This window comes from Triticum urartu, chromosome 7A (genome assembly GCF_056163025.1).
Source record: "Triticum urartu cultivar PI428250 chromosome 7A, HENAU_Tu73, whole genome shotgun sequence".
Taxonomy (NCBI): Eukaryota; Viridiplantae; Streptophyta; class Magnoliopsida; order Poales; family Poaceae; genus Triticum; species Triticum urartu.
In genome coordinates, this window is record NC_141879.1 from 272,273,633 (window position 1) to 272,299,292 (window position 25,660).

General features: G+C 40.9%; 2 protein-coding genes across 3 annotated transcripts in view; both read left to right on the forward strand.

Annotated features, from left to right (window-relative positions):
- Positions 1–13,485: 13,485 nt before the first annotated feature.
- Positions 13,486–16,458, forward strand: LOC125518296 (glutamate-1-semialdehyde 2,1-aminomutase, chloroplastic). Its single transcript, XM_048683183.2, has 3 exons — positions 13,486–13,768; positions 14,552–14,725; positions 15,192–16,458. The coding sequence occupies exons 1-3, from the start codon at positions 13,592–13,594 to the stop codon at positions 16,257–16,259; spliced, it is 1,419 nt and encodes a 472-aa protein (XP_048539140.1). The 5' UTR covers positions 13,486–13,591; the 3' UTR covers positions 16,260–16,458.
- A 2,162-nt stretch (positions 16,459–18,620) lies between these two features.
- LOC125525434 (MADS-box transcription factor 51) overlaps positions 18,621–25,660 on the forward strand; it is a 42,061-nt gene continuing 35,021 nt past the window's right edge. The window contains exons 1-2 of one of the 2 annotated variants that reach the window (XR_015611561.1): positions 18,621–19,130; positions 20,067–20,166. Coding sequence is in view for 1 of the 2 variants with exons in the window: in XM_048690446.2 (XP_048546403.1) it covers positions 18,832–19,130; positions 20,067–20,166 (399 nt within the window). In the remaining variant the exon portion in view is untranslated. The remainder of the gene's footprint in view (positions 19,131–20,066; positions 20,167–25,660) is intronic. The other variant, XM_048690446.2, reaches the window with a different exon arrangement.

Genomic DNA, 25,660 nt, shown 5'->3' on the forward strand with positions numbered 1-25,660 from the left:
TCTCCGCTAGATAGGAACTTTGGAGTGATTCCTCGTTGCACGTTGAGGGACAGTTATATGATTTGATTATATTAGCATTGTTGAGAGATTGCACTAGCGAAAGTACGGACCCTAGGCCTCATTTTCAAGCATTGCAATACCATTTTTGTGCCCGTTTACTATTTTCTACGTTGTTGTTTTTATTTATTTAGATTATAAAAATATATTTCTACCATCCATATTACACTTTTATCACCATCTCTTTGCCGAACTAGTGCACCTATACAATTTGCCATTGTATTAGGTGTGTTGGGGACACGAGAGACTTTTTATTATTTGGTTGCAGGGTTGTTTGAGAGAGACCATATTCATCCTATGCCTCCCACGGATTGATAAACCTTAGGTCATCCACTTGAGCGAAAATTGCTACTGTCCTACAAAACTATGCGCTTGGAGGCCCAACACGTGTCTACAAGAATAAAGTTGCATACTATACATCAAGCTCTTTTCTGGCGCCGTTGCCGGGGAGGTGAGTGCTTGAAGGTATATCTTTAGATCTTGCAATTGAATCTTTTAGTTTCTTGTTTTATCACTAGTTTGGTTTATAAAAAGAAAACTACAAAAAAATGGAATTGAGGTTGCATCATATTATTCATCTTTATAATGTCTTTCGTGAAAATGATGGAAAGGAAAATTGTGCTCAATTGATAGAAGAAGAATTCAATAAAATGTTTGGCATAAAATCTTTGAATGATGAGCATGATTGCAATGTTGTTGGTATGAATTCTTTGAATATCCATGATGCTAATGATATGCAAAGCCATAAGCTTGGGGATGCTATGTTTGATGAAGATGATATTTTTAGTCGGGCAAGATTTGATGTGCAAATTTGTTATAATGATTGCATGCCTCCTATTTATGATGATTATAATGATGAAAGTGGATTTGGAGAGGTCATGACTTTATTTAGTGATGAATCCACCATTTTGGATGAGGCTTCAATTGACTATGATAACAAAGTTGCTATTTATGATGATTATGGTGATGACATGTATGCTATATTGAATGATGATAACCATGAAACTTGTCATCATGATTTTAATTTTCAATCTCATGATAGTTATTTTGTTGAATTTGCTCCCACTACTATTTGTGAGAATAAATTTTCTTATGTGGAGAGTAATAAAATTTATATGCCTATGCATCATGAAAAGAATGCTTTATGTGATAGCTATATTGTTGAATTCATTCATGATGCTACTGAAAATTATTATGAGAGAAGAACATATGCTTCTACATATCGCAATAATCTCAAGTTTCCTCTCTTGTTGAAAGTTTTAAAGTTGCACATGTTTTGCGCTCCTATGCTAGTTGATTCTTATTCCCATAAGTTGTTTGCTCATAAAATCCCTATGCATAGGAAGTGGGCTATACTTAAATGTGCTAGTCATATGCTTCATGATACTCTCTTTGTGTATCAATTCTTATCTTTTATGTGAGCATCATTGAAATCATCATGCCAAGCTTAAAAGGCACTAAAGAAAAGCGCTTGTTGGGAGACAACCCAACATTTACCCCTACCGTTTTTATGTGTTCACATGATTAGGCTACTATAGTAATCATGTTTTATAGCTTTTGTTTCAATAAAGTGCCACGTAAGACCTTTGGGATGGTCTATGGTGATAGTTGATTTGATCTTGCTGAAAAACAGAAACTTTTGCGCCCAGTAAAATAATTTTCAGTTTTTACAAAAACGTGATAAAATCCTGATTCTTTTTGCAAAATATTGATATACAAATTTCCCAGGTTTTCCTAATTTTCAGAATTTTTGGAGTAGCATAAGTACGGTTGGAGTACATATTACTACAGACTATTCTGTTTTTGACAAATTCTGTTTTCAATGCATAGTTTGCTTGTTTTCTAGTTTCCATGGCTTATATTGCTCAATATAAATTGTGGAAATGATATGCTAAAGTAGTCATTGTGTGAGAACAATTATGAATCTTTTCTTTGACAATACCAAAAGTGAAATGGTTTGCTCTTTATCATACTAACCTGTCTCACAAAGTTTCGTTAAGTTTTGTGTGATTGAAGTTTTCAAGTTTTGAGTGAGATGTCGATATGAGGAGAATAAGGAGTGACGATACCCTAATCTTGGGGATGTACAAGGCACCCCAAGGTAATATTCAAGGAAGATCCAAGCAACTAAGCTTGGAGGAACCCCGGAAGGCATCCCCTCTTTCGTCTCCAGCATTATCGGTAACCTCACTTGGAGCTACATTTTTATTCATCACATGATATGTGTTTTGCTTGGAGCGTCATTTTCTTTTGTTGGGTTTTGCTTTCTGTTATTTATAATAATGTTTTGCATCTTTCTTTTCAATAAAAATGTCAAGGATAGCCTTTAACATGCTTATTTTGCAAGTCTACATGTTGTTGTTTCAAAACAGAAAGTTTATCGTTATTGCAAAAATTCCCAAGAAAAGTCAGAATGTGATAAAATGTTGAAACTTTTTGAAAAATAAGCTCTGATAAATTTTCTACAGTGTGGTAAAGTTTTAGAATTCTTGGAGTTACAGAAGTATGATTGTTTTTGCATTCTTTACAGACTGTACTGTTTTGGCAGATTGCTGTTATGGTTGCATTGTTTGCATATGTTTGCTTGTTTAATGATTCTATTTGAGGATAGGAGTATTAAATATGCAGAGGCATTTAGTATTCAATGTTAAATAATAATTTTAGTGATTTGATAGCGTAGAGAATGATAAGGTTTTGCATTGATTTATACTAACGTATCTCACGAGTTCTTATTGAGTTTTGTGTGGATGAAGTTTTTAAGATTTAGGGAAACCGTGATATAAAAGGAACTAAGGAGATACAAAAACTCAAGCTTGGGGATTCCCAAGGCATCCCAAGATAATATTTTAAGAAGTCTCAAGCATCTAAGCTTGGGGATGCCCCGGTAGGCATCCCACCTTTCTTCTTCAACAATTATCGGTTAGTATCTGTTGAGCCTAAGTTTTTGCTTCTTCACATGATGTGTGCTATTCTTGGAATGTCATTTTACTTTGGTTGTTTTAATAAAATGCTTAGATCTGAAAGTTTTTGGATAAGAGAGATTCCTCAAATAGCTACCTATTTACTTAACTACTCGCTTGATCTTCACTTATATCTTTTTTTGGAGTAGCCTGTCATTTGTTGTAGTGCTTCACTTGTATATTTTTGAGCACGGTGTGCTTTAGTATTTTTGAATAAACTCTCTCTTGATTCACTTAAATTAATTTGAGAGAAAGAAATATTATGCTCATAATCTTCACTTATATTTGTTTGAGCTTATCAAAAGCAATACACGAAAATTAGTTCCAAAGTGATAGATATCCAAGAAGGATATAATAAAAACTTTCATGAAGATCATTGGACAAAATAAACTTGATTCCACGTAATAGTTTTGAGATATGATGATGTGATATGTGAGTCATGTTGATGAGTAATTATGCTTTAGTAAGAATATTGGTGTTAAGGTTTGTGATTCCCTATACAAGCATGAAAGTCAATAGTTGTGCAATGAAATTACATCCTACTTGTGGTGCATTATTCGATGTTAATTATGCTCAATGATCGCTTATGAGATTATTCGTTTCTTGGTTGGTCGCTTCTCAATCTTTTGCTAGCCTTCATTTTGCACTAAGTATGATCACTACTTGTGCATCCAAAATTCTTTAAATCAGTTTTGCCACATGAGTCCACCATACCTACCTATATGCGGTATTCTTTTGCCGTTCTAAGCAAATTTGTATGTGCCATCTCTAATTTTCAAAATAAATTTCTTTTTTGTGTGCTCATACCGCTCGCGAGGCAGTGAGGGGTGGCCAATATTTTCCATGCACTACAGGAATTAGGCACTTGTCATTCAGCAGACGACAACAGGTCCGGCTGAATAGGCTACGACGAAGGCTTCTTTGCCGTCTGCTGGCATATGGCAAAGATGAAATTGTCTTTGTCATCCTCCAGCGGATGGCAAAGGTCTTGGGCGGCACACGTGGCAGCTTATGGCCATTAGGGGGTTAATGGTGCGCTTTGCCATCCGCTGGCGGACGGCAAAGACCATTGCACCTTTGCCGTCAGCCAGCAAACAACAAAGTAACCAAATAGGCCAGCCAGTGCCCCAGGTTGCACAGGTAGCTGCCACGTGGCAGCTCTGCCATCTGTTGGCTGATGGCAAAGCTCTTTGCCGTCCGCCAGCAGACGGCAAAGATCCTATATAGCCCCTGTTTTTTCTATTTTTTGGTTATATCCTTGCATTTTCAAAAGACATAAATTATATATATAGTTTCAACCTCAAACATAGCCCATGTATCCATCATCTAGCAGTCCATCAACGCAACAGAACACATAGGGTATTAAAACATCCAATACATACATAGTTTCATGGAGTTCATCAACATACATACATAGTTTCACGGAGTTATTTAACATACATTGTTTCTCAACACAACATCATAACATAAACTAAAACTAGTAGTCCATTATCCAGCTTCCATGAAGTGAATCAAATCTGCAAAAATGGGAGTAAGCAAGTTAGAAGAAGAAGAAGAAGACTAGAAGAAGAAGAAGAGTAGTAGAAGAAGAAGGTTTTTACCCTTTTCCTTCTCATTCTTCTTCTTTTATTCTTTCTTTTTCTTCTCTTTCTTCTTCTATTCTTTCTTTTTCTCCTCTTCCTTGTTTTTCTTCTTCTTATTCCTTATTTGTGTAATTTTAGAGCTTACATAGGTAATTATGCCATTTTTAGCTAACTAAGCTTATTATGTCAATTTGGAGGAAAATAAGGTAAGTATAGGTCATTTTTCTGCTAACGTAAGTAATTTTGGAGCTAACCTAGCTAAAATGGATCATATTGGAGCTAACCTAGGTAAACGTGGTCATTTTGGAGCTAACCTAGGTAAAATATATCATATTGGAGCTAACTTAGCATATTAGAGCTAACTTAGCATATTAGAGATAACTTAGCATATTAGAGCTAAGTTATGTCATTTCGGAGGAAACAAAGCTAAGTATAGATAATTTTGGAGATCTGACATACCTGACATAGTTCACTCCTCCTTCTTCTCCTTCTTCTTCCTCATCCTGATGCGCCAAGAGCGGCGAGGCGGTGGAGGCAGTGGGATCTAGTCTTCTACCACAATTGGCATGGTCATGTCGCCAGGCTGTGGGATCACCGGCGCCACCACCATCGCGAGGTCATTGTCAGGCACCGCCACCATCGCGAGGCCATCTTCAGGCAGCACCATTGCTAGGTCATCCTCAGCCACCACCATCTCTTGCCCATGGTCAGCCACCACCATCTCTTGCCCATCGTCAGCCACCACCATCGCTAGGTCATCCTCAGACACCACCATCTCTTGCCCATCGTCAGCCAACACCTCCTCATACCCACTCTGCTCCTCTTCTTCCCCACTCCATTTTGGATCATCCTCGCTGCTGCTTTTGCTGCAGCCAGAGTCACTGCTGCTTTGGCTGTAGCCAGAGTCGCTGTTGCTGCTCCCATTGCCTGACCAAATGCAACAATGATCGTTAACAATCGATGTGAGACAAAGCCAAATGTAGAGGAAGAAGAGGAAGAACGTACTGGCATCATCATCGTCTTGGTACCACATGCAACACATAGTCGTGTTGAACACCTTCACGGTGAGTATGGCATCACCGTCGTACCTGAAGAGAAGGAAGTACCCATGCCGTAGGTCGTAGGCACGGTAGAACTGCTCCCAGCCACGACACAGGTACATGTGGACGTACCCGATCACCACCTCCATGTCCAATGCCTGCGAAGCCCGCTGCCGGCCTGTCACGGCTTCACATTCTTTGGCCGATGGTCGTCCAACATCTTCATAAAAGTGTCAGGCAGCCTCTGTAGTTTGGGACAAGGAGTGATGTAGCAAACAACAGAGTTATCATAATGAGACGGGTGAAGGGGAGATCCCTCCTTTTATATACCTACCTCTTGGAGGAAGCCCCAAATATGATACTGAAGAACTCGAAAGCATCCAACTCGTACTCCGGTGTGGCAGAGCGGAGCCTGCGGTGGAGGCTTCCCCCATCTCTGATAAGCAGTAGAAGAGACCAATTACTACCCTTACAACATTATCATACAACATTATAGCAGCAGAAGTTTTGAACAGAAGATAATCAACTACACGAAGTTATCATTTCACATTCAAAAAGCAATGCACTTGTGGACATATGATGGCAACAGCTTGAACCCTTCAAAACTAGGGATTTCTTTATACATGAAACAAAACTGAAAATGTAAACCAAATTAACAAGTTGCAGTTACTTGGAGTAACATTTGGTTTTAATTTAACTATAATATGCAAGGGATGATATTGCTCAGATATGTGTTACAAAACTATAATATGCACTAGTGTTGGCACTCTACTTTGGGCAGTTAGTTAGTGGAAATTTTGCTAATAGAGATGCTTTGACTGATTTCCTGGAACGTAAATAATTTCCTGGAACCCAAAAACCATTGGATACGAAAACGGCGATATTTGCATCAATAAAATAACTATTTCTTGCTACATGTGCCAGTAATATCTTAATGACAGGGAGTCGTCAGTGTTACTCATTCATTCAGATCACTAGTCAGCCTCAAGGCATAGCTACCTTGCTTTCAATGCATCTATCTTTTAGGTTTCTATCATTCCTTAGCGTTTTTTATAACAATCCCCTCCCTCTATTAGCCTAATTCTTGCTACAAGTGCCATGGCTTCAATCAGCAACAAAATAATACATACTGATGCTGATGGCCCTGCCTGTGCCTTGGTCGATGCCGATGTATCATGTTCTGCTCCCACGGAGTATGTGTCATTTGGTCTTTTTTTGAGATTGTGGTAGTGTTACTCATCGCAAAAAAGGAAATGGTAGTGTTACAAAAAAAGCATGTCAATCACTAGTCCATGGGAAAATGGCTTCCAAGAGTTAGAAGCATCTATATATTGCATTGCCATGGGCCTCTTTGAATTGAAGGAGTTTTTTTAATCCTTGAGATTTCTCTTTTCATGTTGGTCGTTTAATTTGTTGGATTGAATCCAATAGGAACTTTTACTAAGGATTCATTTGTATTCGTTCCATAAGAATTATAGCGCCCACCCAAAGACTCTTGAAAAGATTCCGTACTTTTCTCTACGATGCAACCAAACCAAAAACCATGCGTGATTCATATGGGCATAACTTTGCGATCTTTTTATTTTATGTTTCTAGAATCATGTGAATCAAAGATGCCCTAAATTGTTTATCGACGATCAAATCTAACAACCAACATTTCACCTACCTACGTGATAAGTACTTCTGCCATGGCACACTTACTTGAGGGCGAGGAGTGGTCGAGGTCGGGGTGGCACAGGGCAGAGGAGGGGGTCGCCGGCGCGGCGATGGGGTTGGCGCAGGGGCGGAGAGGGGGTCACCGGGGTGGCGCGGCGATGTGGGTGCCGCGGGGCGGCGGCGGTACGGGGGCGGGGCGGCCGGCGACGGGGGTGGCACGGGGCGGCGGCGGCGGCTTGGGCACGGGGCGGAGAGAGGGGACAGAGAGAGAGGGGTTGGGCACGGGCATGTTTGATTTTTAGTTAGGGCACGGTTTCTTTGCCGTCTACTAGCAGACAACAAAGAGCCTAGCTAAGGGACGTCAGTTTGTGCACTTTCTTTGCCGTCTGCTAGCGTACGTCAAAGAAAGTGGCCGTCGCTAGTGGGGCACCCTCCCTCTTTGCCGTCAGCGAGCAGACGACAATGCATCTATGCCGTCAGCCAGCGGACGGCAAAGAGCCGGCTGACAGCAAAGACCCTCTTTGCCATCAGCTAGCTGACGGCAAAGATCATGTTTCCAGTAGTGATGCTAGATGTGTTATTCTCACGATGAGTGTTTATTCACTTGTCATTGCACGAAGTAAGGCAAAGGTATTAGGGATGCCCAGTCCCAAAATGAAAAATGAATTTACTGTATGTTGTCAAATAATAAATTGCTTGGAAAGTGTTGGTATGGAAGGCACCCATGGATACGGTTAGCCATGGAAAGTGATAGTATGGTGGAAAAAGGAATAAACTTTATTTTCTGTTTGGGAACCGCCTATGATATATCTAGCATGGAAAGTGTTGGGAGCTCTAATTCATTTTCATTGGTGGGAAAAGTATGCCTCTCAAAATGTTTTTCTCTCTCAATTTTCGCTTTGAGCTGTGGCACCTCTACAAATCCCTACTTGCCTCCGCGAAGGGCCTTTCTTTTACTTTATGCAATTTCTATTTTTATTCGAGTCTCCATCTTCTCTTATAAAGCACCAACTAAGGGGCACTATGATCGTACTTGAGCATTGAATGTAGCTAATATGCGAGTGTGTTTCATGAATGGATCAATGATTGAGCATGATGGGCTAGGGATAACTTTCGTTAGTGTTCATATTTTGAAGACATGGTTGCTTATTGATATGCTTGAGTATTGAAATCTTCATGTCAAAACTAGACTATTGCTTTAAACCAGATAAAAATCCAAATGTCCATACTACAAAAGAAAAGAACATGTGATGAATATGATAGGTAGCTTTTCACAACAAATATTCCATTTTCAGTTGCAACTTTACCATGATAAGTTTTATGAGAAAGAGTTGTTGTTATGATGCTAGGAAAAGTGATTGAAATTATCATTGATCAAACTTGTGCACTTTGCTAGCATTCACACTTCATAAATTATTTCTTTTATCATTTACCTACTCGAGGACGAGTAGGAATTAAGCTTAGGGATGCTGATACGTCTCCAACATATCTATAATTTATGAGTATCCATGCCATGTTTACAACAATTTTATATGGTTTTGATATGATTTGCATGGAACTAACCCGGACTGACGCTGTTTTCAGCAGAACTACCATGGTGTTGTTTTTTGTGTAGAAATGAAAGTTCTCCAAATGAGCTGAAACTTTTTGACGATTTTCTGGGAACAAAAGAGACCTCTGAAGCTTCGTGGGAGGGCCAGAAGAGCTACGAGGAGGGCACAACCCATCAGGGCGCGACTGGTGGGCCTGGCTTGCCCCGATGGGTTGTGCTCACCTCGAGGCCATCTTCGCGTGAAACCAATGCCAAAAAATCCTATAAATACAGAAACCATCAGAAATAACCCTAGATCAGAAGTTCCGCCACCGCAAGGCTCTGTAGCCACCGAAAATCAATCTAGACCCCGTTTCGGCACCCTGCCGGAGGGGGGAATCATCTCCGGTTGGCATCTTCATCATCCCGACGGCCACCACGATGAGGAGGGAGTAGTCCACCCTCGGGGCTGAGGGTTTGTACTAGTAGCTATGTGTTTAATCTCTCTCTCTCTCTCTCTCTCTCTCTCTCTTTCGTGTTCTTGAGACGTCACGATCTTGATGTATCGCGGGCTTTGTTAATATAGTAGGATCATATGGTGCTTTCCCCTCTCTATCTTGTTGTGATGAATTGATTTTTTTCCTTTGAGAGTTTGTTGTTATCGGATTGAATACTTTTATGGATTTGAGAGCACTTGATATATGTCTTGCATATGAATACTCGTGGTGACAATGGGGTATCGTATTGATTCACTTGATATATGTTTTGGCACTCAACTCGCGGATTCCCGAGGTGACATTGGGGTAATCTATGCAGAGGGGTTGATGCACGTTCTTGTCTTTGTTTCTCCGGTAGAATCTTGGGGCACTCTTTGAAATTCTTTGTGTTGGATTGAATATTATGAATTTGAATTTGCTTTGGTGTTATTTTAGTATGAACTCTTGGTTAGATCGATAGGAAAGAATAGTTTCGTGTTATTTTAGTACGAACTCTAGGATAGATTGATCGGAAAGAATAGCTTTGAGGTGGTTTCGTACCCTACAAACAATTCCGTCTTATCTTCTCCGTTATATAGGAATTTTGGAGTGATTCTTCGTTGCACGTTGAAGGACGGTTATATGATCCAATTATATTAGCATTGTTGAGAGATTGCACTAGCGAAAGTACGGACCCTAGGCCTCATTTTTAAGCATTGCAATACCGTTTTTGTGCCCGTTTACTATTTGCTACGTTGCTGTTTTTATTTATTCAGATTATTAAAATATATTTTTACCATCCGTATTACACTTTTATCACCATTTCTTCGCCGAACTAGTGCACCTATACAATTTGTCATTGTATTAGGTGTGTTGGGGACACGAGAGACTTTTTATTATTTGGTTGCAGGGTTGTTTGAGAGAGACCATCTTCATCCTGCGCCTCCCACGGATTAATAAATCTTAGGTCATCCACTTGAGGAAAAATTGCCACTGTCGTACAAAACTCTACGCTTGGAGGCCCAACACGTGTCTATAAGAATAAAGTTGCGTAGTAGACATTAGACTGCAACGGACTAGTTTTTTTGCCACGGAAATCTAGTTATTATTTGGAGGAGTTGGGTTTCTCTGTGCTGGAGCAATTTCTATGAACACTGGAGTTGGGTTACTATCTTCTGGAGTTTGGATCTTTTACAAAGACCTTGTTTATAGCCCTTCAGATTCTAACATATTCTTCTTGCCCTTACATGCCTTGTATTGAAGAATGGTGCTTCAATTATAAAACATGCTATGTGAGAGAGATGGAAATAGGTACTAAACTATAGAAATGCATGACATATTGCCTTGTATTTTTGTTCTACATACATCTATTTTTGTCCATTTCCGCGAGATGTAATCCAGACAGAGGGAGTATGATATGCTCTTATCTCTCGAATTTTCATGGATTCAATATTGTCTATGTACGAAGGGAGGCCAATTTAGTTGCTCACCAATGTGCTAGGTATTCTCTAGCTTTACTTGTTAGTTCATGTACCTTTGATGTAATCCCTGACTTTTAGATTAAGACAATTCAATCGGACTTATGCCGTTTGAATGAATGAGAAGGCCTCATAGGCGATTCTTAAAAGAAAAGGAAAAACATCTTTTTTTAGGAAAAGAAAAACATCTAGAAGAGTTGTATGTGGGTGCTCCTATTTCGCGTGTTCGGTGTCGGGGAATCGGGGAACCCAATCGGCGCCCACTGCAACGCCTAGTGGGCTGCCCCACGAACGCACAGAGCAATAAATCGTCTCGCGAAAAAAACCCACAAAAATATGCTTGCACGATAACTCAAATTCCCGCCAATCGATTGTCGGATTGTTCAGCTAACCACTACAACACCGAACACTAGTGGTTGGTGGCAACGTGAATTGGTCAAGAACCACTCGAGAAAAAAAGTTCATCAAATTTTGGAAAAAATCATCAAATTTGAAAACAAAATTTCATCAATTCGAAAAAATGTTCATCAAATTTGGAAAAAATAATCAAATTTCAAAAAAGTTCATCAAGTTTGGAAAAAAAAGTTTGTTGAATTTGAAAAAAAGCCCAGCAAATTTGAAAAAGTTCATCATTATTTAAAGGAAGCTCATCGAATTTTAAAAAAGTTCAGCGATTTTTAAAAAAGTTCACGGATTTTGAGAAAAAAGTTCATCGATTTGAAAAAAAATCACCGAGTATGAAAAAGTTCATATTTCTTTTAAGAAAATCATCGACTTGAAGAAAGCGTTCACATTTTTGTGAAAAAATAGATAGGAAAAAAGGAAAAAAAAGGAAAGAATGAATAAAAGAAGTAAAAATTAAAGGAGGTTGTTACACTTGCGTACCTCGATGAGGGAGGCTGTTGGTTCGATTCATAAACAATGCTTTTTTGCTGATTAAGACACAGAAAAAAAATGTTGGATTGGCGGGCCCAGTGCGGGGAGCTTCAAGTGCCCATTTGCAAAAACACTAGTAACGGGCGTGGAAATCCCTATTCGATGCATTATGCATTGAAGTGCCCGTTTGCAAAAACACAAGTAACGGGCGCGGAAATCCCTATTCAACGCATTTTCATCGAACTGCCGTTGTTTCGCAAAGGGGAATCAAGCGATCGTTCAAGCTGGGCCGGCCTGTTTAAGCATTTCAACGTCCCCGGTTTTAAGGTTCCCAGACGATTTTTTATTGCTTTTGGAAACTTCTAGAAGGTTCCTGAACCGGTTTTTCCTTGTTCTTTTTCTCTTTATCCTATTTTCCTTTTTCCTGTCTTTCTTTTCTCTCCTTTCCCTCTTTTCTGTTTATTTTTATTTTATTTCTCTTTCGTTTTTCTTTCTTTCCTTTCATTTTAGTTTTTTATTTTCAACTTTATTATTCTTTCTTCAATTTTTTAAAATCATTTAAATCTTCCTGTTTTATAATTTTGCTCATAAATCCGAAAAATGTCCTGGATTTTCCAAAAATATTTGCATTTAAAAAAATCAGAATTTGGAAAAAATGTTCCCATTATAATTTTTTTTAAATGCTCATGTTTCAATTTTTAAAATGTTCATGTTTCAAAATATTTAAAATATTTCATGTTCCCATTTTCACAAATTTTAAAAAAATTCATGTTTCAAAAAAGGTTCGCAAATGTCCATCTTTTCAGGAGTTCGAAAAAATTTCACATTTCAAAAATTGTTTGATTTTCAAAAAATGATCATTTTTTGAAATTTTGTTTGGTATATTTATCTTCGAAATGTTCACAACTTAAAATTTTTTTGTTCCTGCTTTCAAACATAGTTCCCAAATTTGAAAAAAATGCTGATGTTTCCATTTTGCAGGAGTTTCCAAAATTATTCACAAATTTCGCTTTTTTTTAATTTGGCTTGTGCTTCTCAAAAATTGTTCTGAAGGTAATTTAAAAGTTATGTGAAACATATTTTTTTTTACATTTTCAAAAATTGTTTGCAATTTTTTTAAAATGTTTGTGTTTCCAATTTTAAGGAGTGCTAAAAGCAATTCATGTTTGCAAAAATTCTTCACAAATTTTAAAAATGCTTGTGTTTTAAAATTTTCTTCGGGAGTTTTTAAAAATGTTCTCTTTTCCAAATTTTGTTTTGGAATTACAAAATATGTTCCAGTTTCAAAAAAGTGTTCATGATTTTCAGAGAATGTTTTCAGATTTTCATGATTTGCGCCATCTTAGGAAAAATTGTGTCCGTAATTTCAGAAATTTTTTGAATCTGCGCTGGGGTTCGATTCTTAGTAGTTGTGTTGTCCTATAATCACTAAAGCTCGTTGGCTCAGCTGGTTGTATCACCTTTTCTCTCGGGATGAGATACTGGGTTTGATACCCCGCGAGGGCACATTTTTTGCAGCCAGGACTCGATCACATTCTGTCGCTACAGTCAAAACAGAAAACGGCATAGAAAGCCGGCCAACTGGAAGCTCTGTGCAAAGCTCCACCAACTTGACGCAAAGAGCGTCATATAGGACTTCCCAACGGGCGCCTGAAGCGACAAATAGGGTCTGCCGCTGTACGCGGGCTGCTTGTGGAGGAAACGGCGCGGCCCTCCCAAGTTTACAAGCCGATGTGGTCCTAAGCTTTAGGCCCATCTGGCCCGTACAACACACCTATCTTCTCACAAGAAAAAGACGACGTTCTTCTCACGTGGGCCAGGGCCATGGCCGAGTTCTTAAGACCCAATCCCACCAAACCCCTCACCAATTCTCTTATCCCCTCCTCATCTTCTCCCCGCACCCGACGACATCGCGGGAGAAGGAAGGAAGCATCATGGCCGGAGCAGCAGCAGCCGCCGCCGCCGTGGCCTCCGGCATCTCGATCCGGACGGTCGCCGCTCCTAAGATCTCGCGCGCGCCTCGCTCTCGGTCGGTGGTGAGGGCGGCCGTTTCCTTAGGCGAGAAGGCTTACACGGTTCAGAAATCTGAGGAGATCTTCAACGCTGCCAAGGTGCTATATCTCCCCTTTCTCTCTTTCTCTCTCTCTGTGTCTGTCTCTCTCTCTCTCTCTCTCTCTCTCTTAGTGCCGCGTTTGAGATTTTCTCTTCGCGGTTCATCGGGGGAGGAAAATGCGGATTTTTTCTGAGTGCAATTGTGGAGAGGCGTGCGTGTGTGACCAACTTCAAAAGTTCTCGGGTAAACTTGGACAAAATTTGCATGTTTTTGTGTCTGGTATGCGAATTGAAGGCGTAGTATGACTAGATTAGAGGTTGAAAATCAGGGCCCTTGTGCTGCCTAGATGGGCAATGTCAGCATTTGGCAAGGTCAAGGTCAACTGTATTCTTAGACCAGATTGCTAGGTGTAGGCAGAAATATTAGCATAGACACAACATCGATCGTCAAGTTTCACGCACAGAATTAGTCTCTGTGTACATGGTGGGCAACTACGTGCATGTTTGATTCTGCTACCTGCATTTACAACCATGATGAGAATATAAGGTGGAATGGTTGCCATAAGTAGTTGGATCCGAGAAATGTAAAAGTGGGCAGTGCATTTAACCATGCTCTTAGTCATGTTTTTGGTCTTAGATAAGTAGTTGGCATAGTGCGTTGACAGATGTTGAACTGTTTGGTGCTGCTCTGTTTGGATTTAGTGAACTATCATGAGATGGCGCAGTCCATCCTCATCCAGAGCATCGTTACATTCTTCTATTATTTGAGATCTTACTCACATTTTATTTTCATTATTATCTGATGTGGGTGTTTTACTGATTGATGTCTCACTTCTTCACAGGAATTGATGCCTGGAGGTGTTAATTCACCAGTCCGTGCCTTCAAATCAGTCGGCGGGCAGCCCATAGTTTTTGATTCTGTGAAGGGCTCTCATATGTGGGATGTTGATGGAAATGAATATATTGATTATGTTGGTTCCTGGGGTCCTGCAATCATTGGTCATGCAGATGACGAGGTACATCCTACCCTCCGTCCCAAAATAAGTGCCGTTGACTTAGTACAACTTTGTATTAAAGTTGTACTAAATCCGCGATACTTATTTTGGGACGGAGGGAGTATTTCATAAAATGTATGGGGTGGAATGTTTCTACCTATATATTTTGAACTGCTTTATTGTTGCCCAGAGTGAATATTTGATGATTGAAAGGCTTGGTAATTTCTTTGTTGTACTCGGTAGGATTAATTTGACTAATCACCATTTTTTCCATAAAAGAAATACCACTAGCTTAAGTACATGTGTTATTCATTAGATTGTGTGATCAAACTGCTGGAATCGCCTAATACTATCTCAGTTCAAAACTTTTGAGGAATCATGAAGTTAGGACTAAACATATCTTGCTTTATTTGGAAATCGCAAGATAGAAACTGACTGACCATTCTGAACCAAATTCAGCGTTACTAAATGCTTGTGTTTAATTCAGGTGAATGCTGCACTTATTGAAACTCTGAAGAAGGGAACTAGCTTTGGTGCTCCATGTGCGTTGGAGAATGTGTTGGCTCAAATGGTCATCTCCGCTGTGCCGAGTATCGAAATGGTTCGTTTTGTAAACTCAGGAACAGAAGCTTGCATGGGAGCACTCCGCCTTGTGCGTGCATTCACTGGGAGGGAAAAGATCCTCAAGTTTGAAGGCTGTTACCATGGCCATGCAGATTCCTTCCTCGTTAAAGCAGGCAGTGGTGTTGCCACCCTCGGCCTCCCAGACTCCCCTGGAGTGCCTAAGGGAGCCACTGTTGGGACTCTAACAGCACCTTATAATGATGCTGAGGCAGTTAAAAAGCTGTTTGAGGATAACAAAGGGGAAATTGCTGCAGTCTTCCTTGAGCCGGTTGTCGGCAATGCTGGCTTCATTCCTCCGCAGCCTGCTTTCCTAAATGCTCTCCGTGAGGTGACCAAACAAGACGGTGCACTTCTGGTCTTTGATGAAGTGATGACTGGTTTCCGTTTAGCTTATGGTGGGGCACAAGAGTACTTTGGAATCACCCCTGACGTGACAACCTTGGGGAAAATTATTGGCGGTGGTCTTCCAGTTGGTGCTTATGGTGGGCGGAAGGATATCATGGAGATGGTTGCTCCAGCAGGACCAATGTACCAGGCAGGAACCCTGAGTGGAAACCCTCTAGCTATGACTGCCGGAATCCACACTCTCAAGCGTCTGATGGAGCCTGGCACCTATGAATACTTAGACAAGGTCACCGGTGAACTTGTCCAGGGTATATTGGATGCGGGTGCTAAAACAGGGCACGAGATGTGTGGAGGACACATCAGAGGCATGTTCGGATTCTTCTTCGCAGGTGGCCCAGTGCACAACTTTGATGACGCCAAGAAGAGCAACACCGCAAAGTTTGGGAGGTTCCACCGTGGAATGCTGGAAGAAGGCGTGTATTTGGCACCATCCCAGTTCGAGGCAGGTTTTACAAGCTTGGCACACACAACCCTAGACATTGAGAAAACCGTGGAGGCTGCCGAGAAGGTTCTTCGTCGGATATAGATGATTCGGATTGCAAACCTTTTGGAGCTCTTCCTTCTGTTGTACTCTGTTAGTTTGTACGTGGCTGAAGTTTAGTTTCGTATTGTATTTTGTTGTGCAGCAGCAGCAGCAGTATATTGTCTCTAGCCCATTTCTCTTCTTCGGAATTAGCATTTGGGGTGATTTTGTCTTGGCAATAAAACTTTGGCTACGACCTCAATTTTCTTCTCCTATCCCATCTACCTGTTCAATGGATATTTTTGCACCAAGTAAAGAAACCAGCAAATGTAACCGTTGTGTCGTTGCGTGCCTAAAGATGTTGGACTAATGGTGCTGGTCGCTGTACATCTTCTTGTCTCGCTAAAGCCAAAGAAGGAAAAAAAACAAAATTTCTACTTGAGCACGTTATGTCAAATATCTTACCCCATGTAGTGCCAAACAAACCAAATCTCCCCTATTTCATTTTCAGATATGATGCTCTTTTCAGGTTGACATCGTGCTTGGCTGGTGATATATATTCCCTTTAACTCACTCTCTTGTGCAACTTGATTAGGTCCGTCCAATTGTTAGGATACAAGTGCATGTTGCAAAGGTGTGGGGGTCTCTTTCATCAATCGATTCCATCTTTTTCCACACAAAGAGAAGGCACATCATTCTCTCTTTTTTTTAATCATGAACAAGCTGCCGCCATCGCTCCCTTAATGGAGCCGGCCTATCAAGAAATCTTCATACAAGTGCCCCTAACCACCAACATTCTCGACCTGTAGTCGTCACCATTGAAACCATAAATTGATTTGAAGCGCATGCCATCAAATCTCGTTGTCTTGCACACATGGTGAGAAACCCTAACCTTATTGTCCCAATAAGACTGCATGAATCTATGTCAAAACTCCATCAACTATGTTCCAATGAACGAACTCAAGGAGGATCGGAGCCCGAAAGATCAGCTCGAAGATGAAGCGCCACCATCCGCCACCTCACCGCTCCAAGAGAAATAATAAACTCTAACGTAAACTACTAGCTGAATCGAGGCACCAGGAGGCTGATTGGTTCACGCCTATGGTAGCCTTGCCAAAATTGGTCACCCCAATAATGTGGAGCAGGTTTTCGCTGCCAGCGATTTGCCAACGCGCGGGCATACAGAGTAAACCGGCTGCTGAAATATTGGCGTGGATCCGATATTTTGGTATCCTCCAAACGCATGCCAACTCTAATAGTCAACGTCAATTAATTAGTAGGGCAGCCCCCGGCTGTAATCTAAATGCCCCTCGAAACTCCCCACCCTATTGTCAGTTGTTGGAGTGGCGAACAGGGGAGGCGGGTCCTCGGGAGTGGAAGGAATAGATTGATTCGGGAAAAAAAAGGCCTAGAAACCCAAGGGCACATCATTCATTGTGCTCAATGCTTAATTTTGCGGATAAAAGGAAAATACACAAACACACACGAATACATCATCATGCGGAGCGTCCTCTAATCACAGTTAGAATTAGGTTAGAAGGTGATAGCTAGTTGTCAATTGGCAACACTCATCTCTTCGGGTGTTTGTTGGCTTTTCTTTTCTTCAGAAAAACTTTCGACCATCAAACATCATGCCAACATAAAGAACATAGGAAGTAATAAAAATATATTTTATCCATGTCCCTAGGGCACCTGGCAACACTATAAACACGGGAGGACTCAATGGGGCAATCATCGCCCCTTCCTCACGGGAGTCATACAAACTCTTTTTTTCATGCTTGAAGTCAGACAAATCTTGTTATAGTAGACAGTCGAGAAGTCATCAAGCTAAGACCCCAAGAACCATCATAGCATTTTCTCAAAAAGAAAGGACCATCATAGCAGAACAGCAAACCGTCTGATACAAAGAAGACATCCCTTCCTTCCGATCTCTTCACCTTGTGTAAGTACCAAAATCACTTGTGATAATTTTACATTATGGAGAATGATGCATAATTCATTTTTATGCAAATTCTGGCAAACTCTTGGTTATTCATGTTCAGATTAGTACTATGTCCTGTTTGTTGATTGTTGGTAATGAGACCGCTAACCGCTCATGCCGATCGGTAGCATGCTCTATTTGCTGTATTGCATATACTTACGAAATAAAATGAAACATCTGCGCGCGCGCTCTCTCTCTCTCTCTCTCTGTCTCTCTCCACCAGAATCGACCTGTTCTCTTTTTTCTTGCTGCTTGAACCGTTGATCGCTCGTAACGAAGACATGTGATCCGAACCGTCCAATTCAGATCCAACAAAGATAGGCCCACAAGGTCAGCGAGACACAAAACAGCGAAACAGCGTTGTTGCGCCGCTGCGAAGCTACACGTGTTGGGGGTTCTCAGCCCGAATTCTCAAGTTTTGGCGCCGAGGGGGGCCAGGGACCCGTGTCCCGCAACTGGTGCCGTACCCATCCGATGGACAGGCCCATGGAGCCCCTCGTCCTGCCCTCCACAGCTTTCGCTTGAATCTCTCTCATTCTCCCCCCCTCCCAAGTTAATTCTCCCCATCTTTCTGACCAGCTGCCACCAGCCTCCTCGGCTGCTCGCTCGGCTGCGTTTTGACGGGTAGCTAGCTAGCTAGGGCCTTGGCTGGGAATGGCGGAGGATGTGGGGAGGAGGAGGATGCAGCAGCAGCAGGAGGAGGAGGAGGATGAGCGTTTGAAGGCGGCGGCGGCGGCGGTGGAGGAGGGAGGAGGGAAGATGAAGAGGAAGCGGGGGAGGGTGGAGTTGCGGCGGATAGAGGACAGGACGAGCCGGCAGGTTCGCTTCTCCAAGCGGCGGAGCGGGCTCTTCAAGAAGGCCTTCGAGCTCTCCGTGCTCTGCGACGCCGAGGTTGCGCTAGTTGTCTTCTCTCCCGCCGGCCGCCTCTACGAGTTCGTCTCCTCCGACACCAGGTATACCGTATATCCGTATGTATACTTTATACTAATCTAAATTTTCTCTAGTCAGCTATCTTTTGTAAGTATCCGTGTGTTTTCTGCTGTTCTTGGCAGCTAGTACTTTTGCCTTTTATCTTGCACCGGCGCTCTTGCATGTTCTTGTTTCGGCCGAGCACACACAGTTTGGTCTAGAAAATCATTGCCAACTGCCGCGGATCGTGTTTAGGAGCCCGAGTTCGCGATGTTTAGTTCTCAAACTGAAGGATCTGTGCGTATATAGCCCGACCAAAAATATGATATGTAGCTGCCCATAGCCACGCCGGATTATTTTTCTCTGATTTTATGTTGCATTTCTTTGTTTCCACGGAGAATGATTTATTTCCCACAGGCGTATCATTGGAATTTTGGCAAAATTAAGCTGGGCGTCCTTCTGTCAGTCTAGTTAAATATTTCTCTGTGCCTAAAAGCTCCCACTGCACCTGCACGTCGCGAGTGCCTTTTTCCGTAATATACATTCAGCAGCTAAATATGAGATGCAGCAATCCTGCTGTAAGACTGTTATAAGTTACTGTTAACTGTGTACATGTTGCCCCCAGTACGTACTACTTGTGTGCCAACCTTAAAAGAACACACACTAGTTCGAATACATGCATAATATCACTCGTATATAAGTGCAAATTATTGCATTTCTACCACCACTGTATACTTTTCTACGCAGATTATGCCATTCTCTTTTATTAGCATTAGCATACATATATAGTTCTGATAGTGAAACTGCCCTTGATTTTTTTTAAAAGCCCTTTTGTGAAGCTAGTGCCGATCAATCGTGTTCTAGTGTGAAGTTATCGGATCAGTTTTTCTTACCTTGTTAACAGATACAAAGTATTTACTACAGTATGTTATTACACTAGATTCACTTTAAATTTCCTATTTCTATTTTATTTTTTGCAGCGTTGAGCAAATTTTTGGTCGATGCAAGGACATTCCCGACACGGTAATTGATGATCTGAATATAGCAGCACGAGATTCCAGGGGTTATTGCAATATACAGGTAAGGAATATGTATGTATGTGTGTACATGTTAGGTTAATTAATTATTCTACCAGCTTCATAGTTAGATTCATGTTTGTATTATGTATATGTTATTTTGGGTACACATATGAGTAATTAAACAACTTATTGTTCATGTGCTATCTGCCAATTGAATTCATGAGCCTAACTACATATACTCCCTCTGTTATTATTTACTTTGCATATAGGTTTGACCTAAGTCAAACTTTATAAAGTTTGACTGAGTTTATTGAAAACAGTATGAACATTTACAGTTGACAAGTATATATAATGTGAAAATATATTTAATGATGAATCTGATGGTATTGATTTGGTATTGTAAACTTGGTCAAAGTATTCAAAATTTAACTTAAGATAAAACTAATATGCAGAGGGGGTACATGTAAATTATCTCAATACTGATGCACATGATTCTCAAATTGATCACAATATACATGTGAGGAATCTTGTTGTGTGCTAAGGTTATAGGGAGGTAGAGGAAGGGCTCTTGCGCTGGAGGGACAATATAAGTGTTATTCTTCTGATTCTAGCTTGCTTTATTCCTCGTAGGGAGTCCTTTTTATTAGAGGACTAACCATCCAATCTAAGTAGCAAGCTGAAAGATATATTTTTAGATTAAACAATACACTACTTAACATAGGAATTGGTATCTCTTTAATATCATAATTGGGAGTTGCCATGGTAGGGCCATGTACTAATGTACATAACATCACACCCCTCCTAGAGATGCAACTCGTCCTTAAGCTGCTAGGTGGGGCGACCATGGTTGCAATCTGACGAAGTCCATTAACAATATGTGATTTCACTGCACCTCATGTCTCGAACTAGATAGTAGGGCTTTGGTCCTGTGTTTGAAGTGGAGGCCCTCCTGGCCTAGGGGAAGACATTGTATTACTCTGTTCCAACACGAAAAGCCTCGTTGCTAGAAGATGTGGAAACTCTATTGTCCCATCTTCATTGGTATGTCATGTTGGGAAACATAGTAGAAAAAAAATTGCCCTACGATCACCTAGGAACAATATGAAGATGCATATAAGGTTTGGATCAACAATTTTTACTGACTCCGAAATGCAGCGGAAGTAGATGAGTCGGTATAGGTCGTACTTTGAGTCCCTTGAAACGTTGATGACGATCCCTCGAACAGAAGACCAAAATCACGACATGTGTACTTGGTTGCAAGCATACGGTCTTCATGATCCGGCAGCGCTTTGCCGTCCAGGGCAAATCGTCGCTGTAGAATTAGAGGGAGGAGATTAGAACCACACATGGCTTCTAATTATGAAGATTAGAGGAACTAGGTCTACCTCAAATTAGATCAACTAGAACTAGAGGGGGCTCCAAAACTTGTATCATCAAAAGGGCCAATATCTCAAGTATATATAGGTTAGAGGGGGGAGACTGGCTTCCACCAAGGAGGGAAAGACCCTCCTTGGGGTGCTGACCAAGGGGGAGGAGTTGGACTCCTCAACTCCTCCCCTAGTCCAATTCGGGGGCCCCAAAAGGAGGGGGGGGGGCACTTCCTATTGGGCCACGGTGGCCCAATACTCCTTCCACCACTAGGCTTTTTAAGGCCCGTTGATATTAAATTAAATATAAAAGCCCTCTAACAATCATTAGAGAATTTTACTATTAATGTAACACATCTGGAAACATTTTCCACCTATACATTATTTATCGATAATATCCGGTATTGCCCGATAAACTCCGAAACCCTTCTGGTGACCCCGAAACACTACCTGTTCCTCTTGAAACTATTCCGAATATTAATGAAACAATTGCACATATAAATCCTCGATACTCTCATCCTACTAACACTTAGGAGATCATGATTACCTTAAGCTTGTGATCCCGTAGGTTCGGTAAATCATAGACATGAACGAAATTCCTTCATTCAATGATCGATAGCGGAACCGGGGACGTCCATATCGATCCCTATGATTACACGAATGGCATTCGAGTGAACCTTTGGTTATCATGTGATGTTCCCTTTGCTTTGCGATACTTTACAAAACCCGAGGTGTGTCGGTATCCTCTTGAGTCATGCACATGATCATTATACCGTCATCCTCGTTACCGGTTTTGTTCTACTTTCTCGTTGAAGTGTTCCAGCATCCCCGTGACGTAGTCACCTGTGTCTGGCCATATGATGATTGATGCCGTCACACCGAGAGGGTCCTAAGAATATATTTCCATCGTCGGAGGAGCAAATCCCACTCTCGACTATCTAGTCTCTTGTCAAACTTTCTGATGGACCTGTAAGTTGTCATTCGATCACCGTGTTACATATGAAGTTTGAGCAACCCTAAAGTTCACTGTACTATAGGAAGTGACTACGATACTCTCATGGTCTAAGGAACTAAAACACATACTAACACTCCGAGTTATAACAATTGATTTCAGATGATATTATCTCAAAGTATAACAAACAAGTTTGGGTCGATTCAATATGATCATTCTTCTAACATCATACTCTCAATGTTCTTTTAGGACGATCGTTACACTTAACGACATCCTAAGATCCGGAAAACGTGATCATCAACAACACCTGAACCTGTTTTAGAGGCAAGACTAGGAACCTATACTTACCGTTTATCATTCCACAATGCATATGAGTTTTCCATTGAACCATTGATTCTAGGATCATACCAGTTATATCATAAAATATAAATTCTTAATTATGAAAATAGAAATATAATAATACAATATTATTGCCTCTAGGGCATATTTCCAACATGGCCTTGATGCTAACACACTAATTACTTGAAGGAAGTGTAATGGCCTTTTATCAAACCCGTGATGTATGAGGTTCCATTGCTCCTGCACGGGCAGAGGCCCACCAACATACCATCTCACACTCTGAATCATAGGCTTCTCAACCCGCGCCATGAAGTCCATCTCGTCCTTGAGATGCTAGTTTGTGAAGGTGACTAAGGTATTTAATTACCTGTACCTTGATTATCTATGAACTATCTAAGGTGCACATCATAAAAAGAGACATGGAAGATAAAATCGACTAGACAATATGAAGCTTTGCCCCCTAGAAGACAGAAAAGTTGAGGATCGTGATGTTGGAGAACATGCTACGCAAAACAAAACAAAATTACCATGCATGGACCAAACCAAGATACACCATTGAGTTGCAAGCAAGGAAATTAGACCCCCAAGAATCACGTCAAAGCAACAAGAAGTTGGTGATGTTAATGAAGTCCTCTGAATCCCGCATCAAGGTTATACCACTCATCCACGAGGTTGTTCTCCTTGCATAATTTTGCCCGATCAAACGCCAGTGTGTATGACATCTCCAAGGTATCCACTCATACACATGTAGACCAGCATACCAAGAGCAGTGGGAAACTACAAGATGGAGTAGCAGCAACACACTGGTAATTAGCACTATATCCAATCTAGAGGAGAGGGAGGGGAGGTGGCGCCCAACATGAGGGTGTGGTGGCCGGGGCGGCTTGGGGTGCCCTCCCTATGTACCCTGCCCTCTATTTATAAGTGGCCAAGGGGTGAGGCGGCCAACCCTAGGGGGATTCGCACTCCACCAGGGACTCGTTGATGGAGTCTAACTCCACCACATTGCCCCCACCAGGCTGCCTTGCCCCTCAAGCAAACAGGGGGTGCAAGCAGGCAGAGGGTCTTCTCGAATGTTCTAGAACATTACAAAACCTTCCAAAACTTTCACAAGCTTCAATCATATTCTAGAACCTTTCAGTACTTCCCGAAACACTTCTGAATATCACCAGAACACTTCCAAGATCCTTCAAAACACTTTCGAAACCCTTCTCTCTCATTCTCCATAAAATCATACTATTCCTAAATGTTGCTCTATGTTAAGCATGTGAAATGTTCGAGCATATGTGGACATGTCCGGAAAACCTTCCGATTAATAATCGTCAACGAGATCTGGTCACACATAACAAATCTCACATATCATCGAAGATCCTTATCGAGCAAACCTTCTATCATCACATGCAATTCCTTTTGCCACACGGTACATTACACAACCCGAGGCGAGACTTTGACATACCCTATAATCAACTCCTTGATCAGTATACCTAAGTATCCTCGCTACTTGTTTGTACTATTTTCTCTTCTCCATATTCTAGTATCCTCGTAACTAACTCTTTGGTCACAATACATGGCTAGGCAACGTTGGACACCGTGATAACGAGTGGGCCCAAAGTGTATCTTTCCATCGCCTGAGGGGCAAGTACAAATCTTGAAATATCTGGAACCTTGACATATTTTTTGATGTATCTGAAATTTACCTTTACAATTGCAAGTTATAGAATTACGTTTGATGACCCCGAAGCATAGTCTTATTTCAATCTTTTGCACCATAAGTGAGAAATTTTCAACTCTTCGCTTGGTATCCCAAGTGGGGAACCGAAATATGTCAAAGGGAATTCTCCTTTGCATTTGAGGGTTCTTATTAGAGCCTCCATTTTACCCTGTCGCACATTGATTGGGATCATAATGGTTTTTGATAGTTATCTTTGAGCCAAGTGTATCCAAACATAAGTATGGAGAGTGTCTTTAAGAAATACCAACTGCTTACCATCAGCTTGCACGACCATAAGGTTATCAACTATATGTTTATTTATTGTGAAATCATGGCATCTTGCATTAGACAAAGTAGTTTGGACTTTGGAGCAACCCTTGCTACATGGCCTTCTTTGAGACTAAAGAAGATCGATTGTTAGAACAAAAAGGAGAGGGGGAAAGGGGTCACCCAGCTTGTCTTGCAATAATTTTTTTCTTAGGTACAACATTAAGCATGACAATGGAGTGCTTGAAGGTAGAATCATAATGGCGCAGTTGATCCATTTTGTTCCAAATCCTTTTGCTCCCAAAATTTGCAGTATGGTATTGTGTTCAACTTTGTCAAAAGATTTTTCAATATCTAGCTTGAGGATTATGATCTCTTCTTTATTATTATTTGTGGCACTAATATAAATTTTTGAACCACTCCAAGCAATCTTGGATAGATCTTTCGTAAGGAAGCCATACTAGTTATTGTGTGCTTGTTTCAAGAAAAAATTATGTAGCCTGTTAGCCAGTAGCCTCGTAATGTTTAATAGAGAAGAGTTAAGTCGATTGGTTTGTAATCACTAGTGGAGATAGGAGTAGAAATATTGGGGATGAAGACAATAAAGGATAAGTTTGTGCTATCTAGAGAGACTGGTCCATCAAAGAAGTCTTATTTGCACAATTTGCGGTTCTTTTATGAACCTTCAATTAGAATTCATGTTTCAAACTTGATGTATTTGTCTCTCTATTTTTTATCTCCACTGTATATTTAAATTTGATGCATTAGCCCACACCAAACTTACAAGTTTACTATTATCAACTACTATTATTTGAACTTTAAGTTATAAATTACCTCATTACATCATACACATAGAAAGGTAAACATCAAATTCTGCTTTCAACTTTTCTGCCATGCAACCTGATAATTATTACTCTCT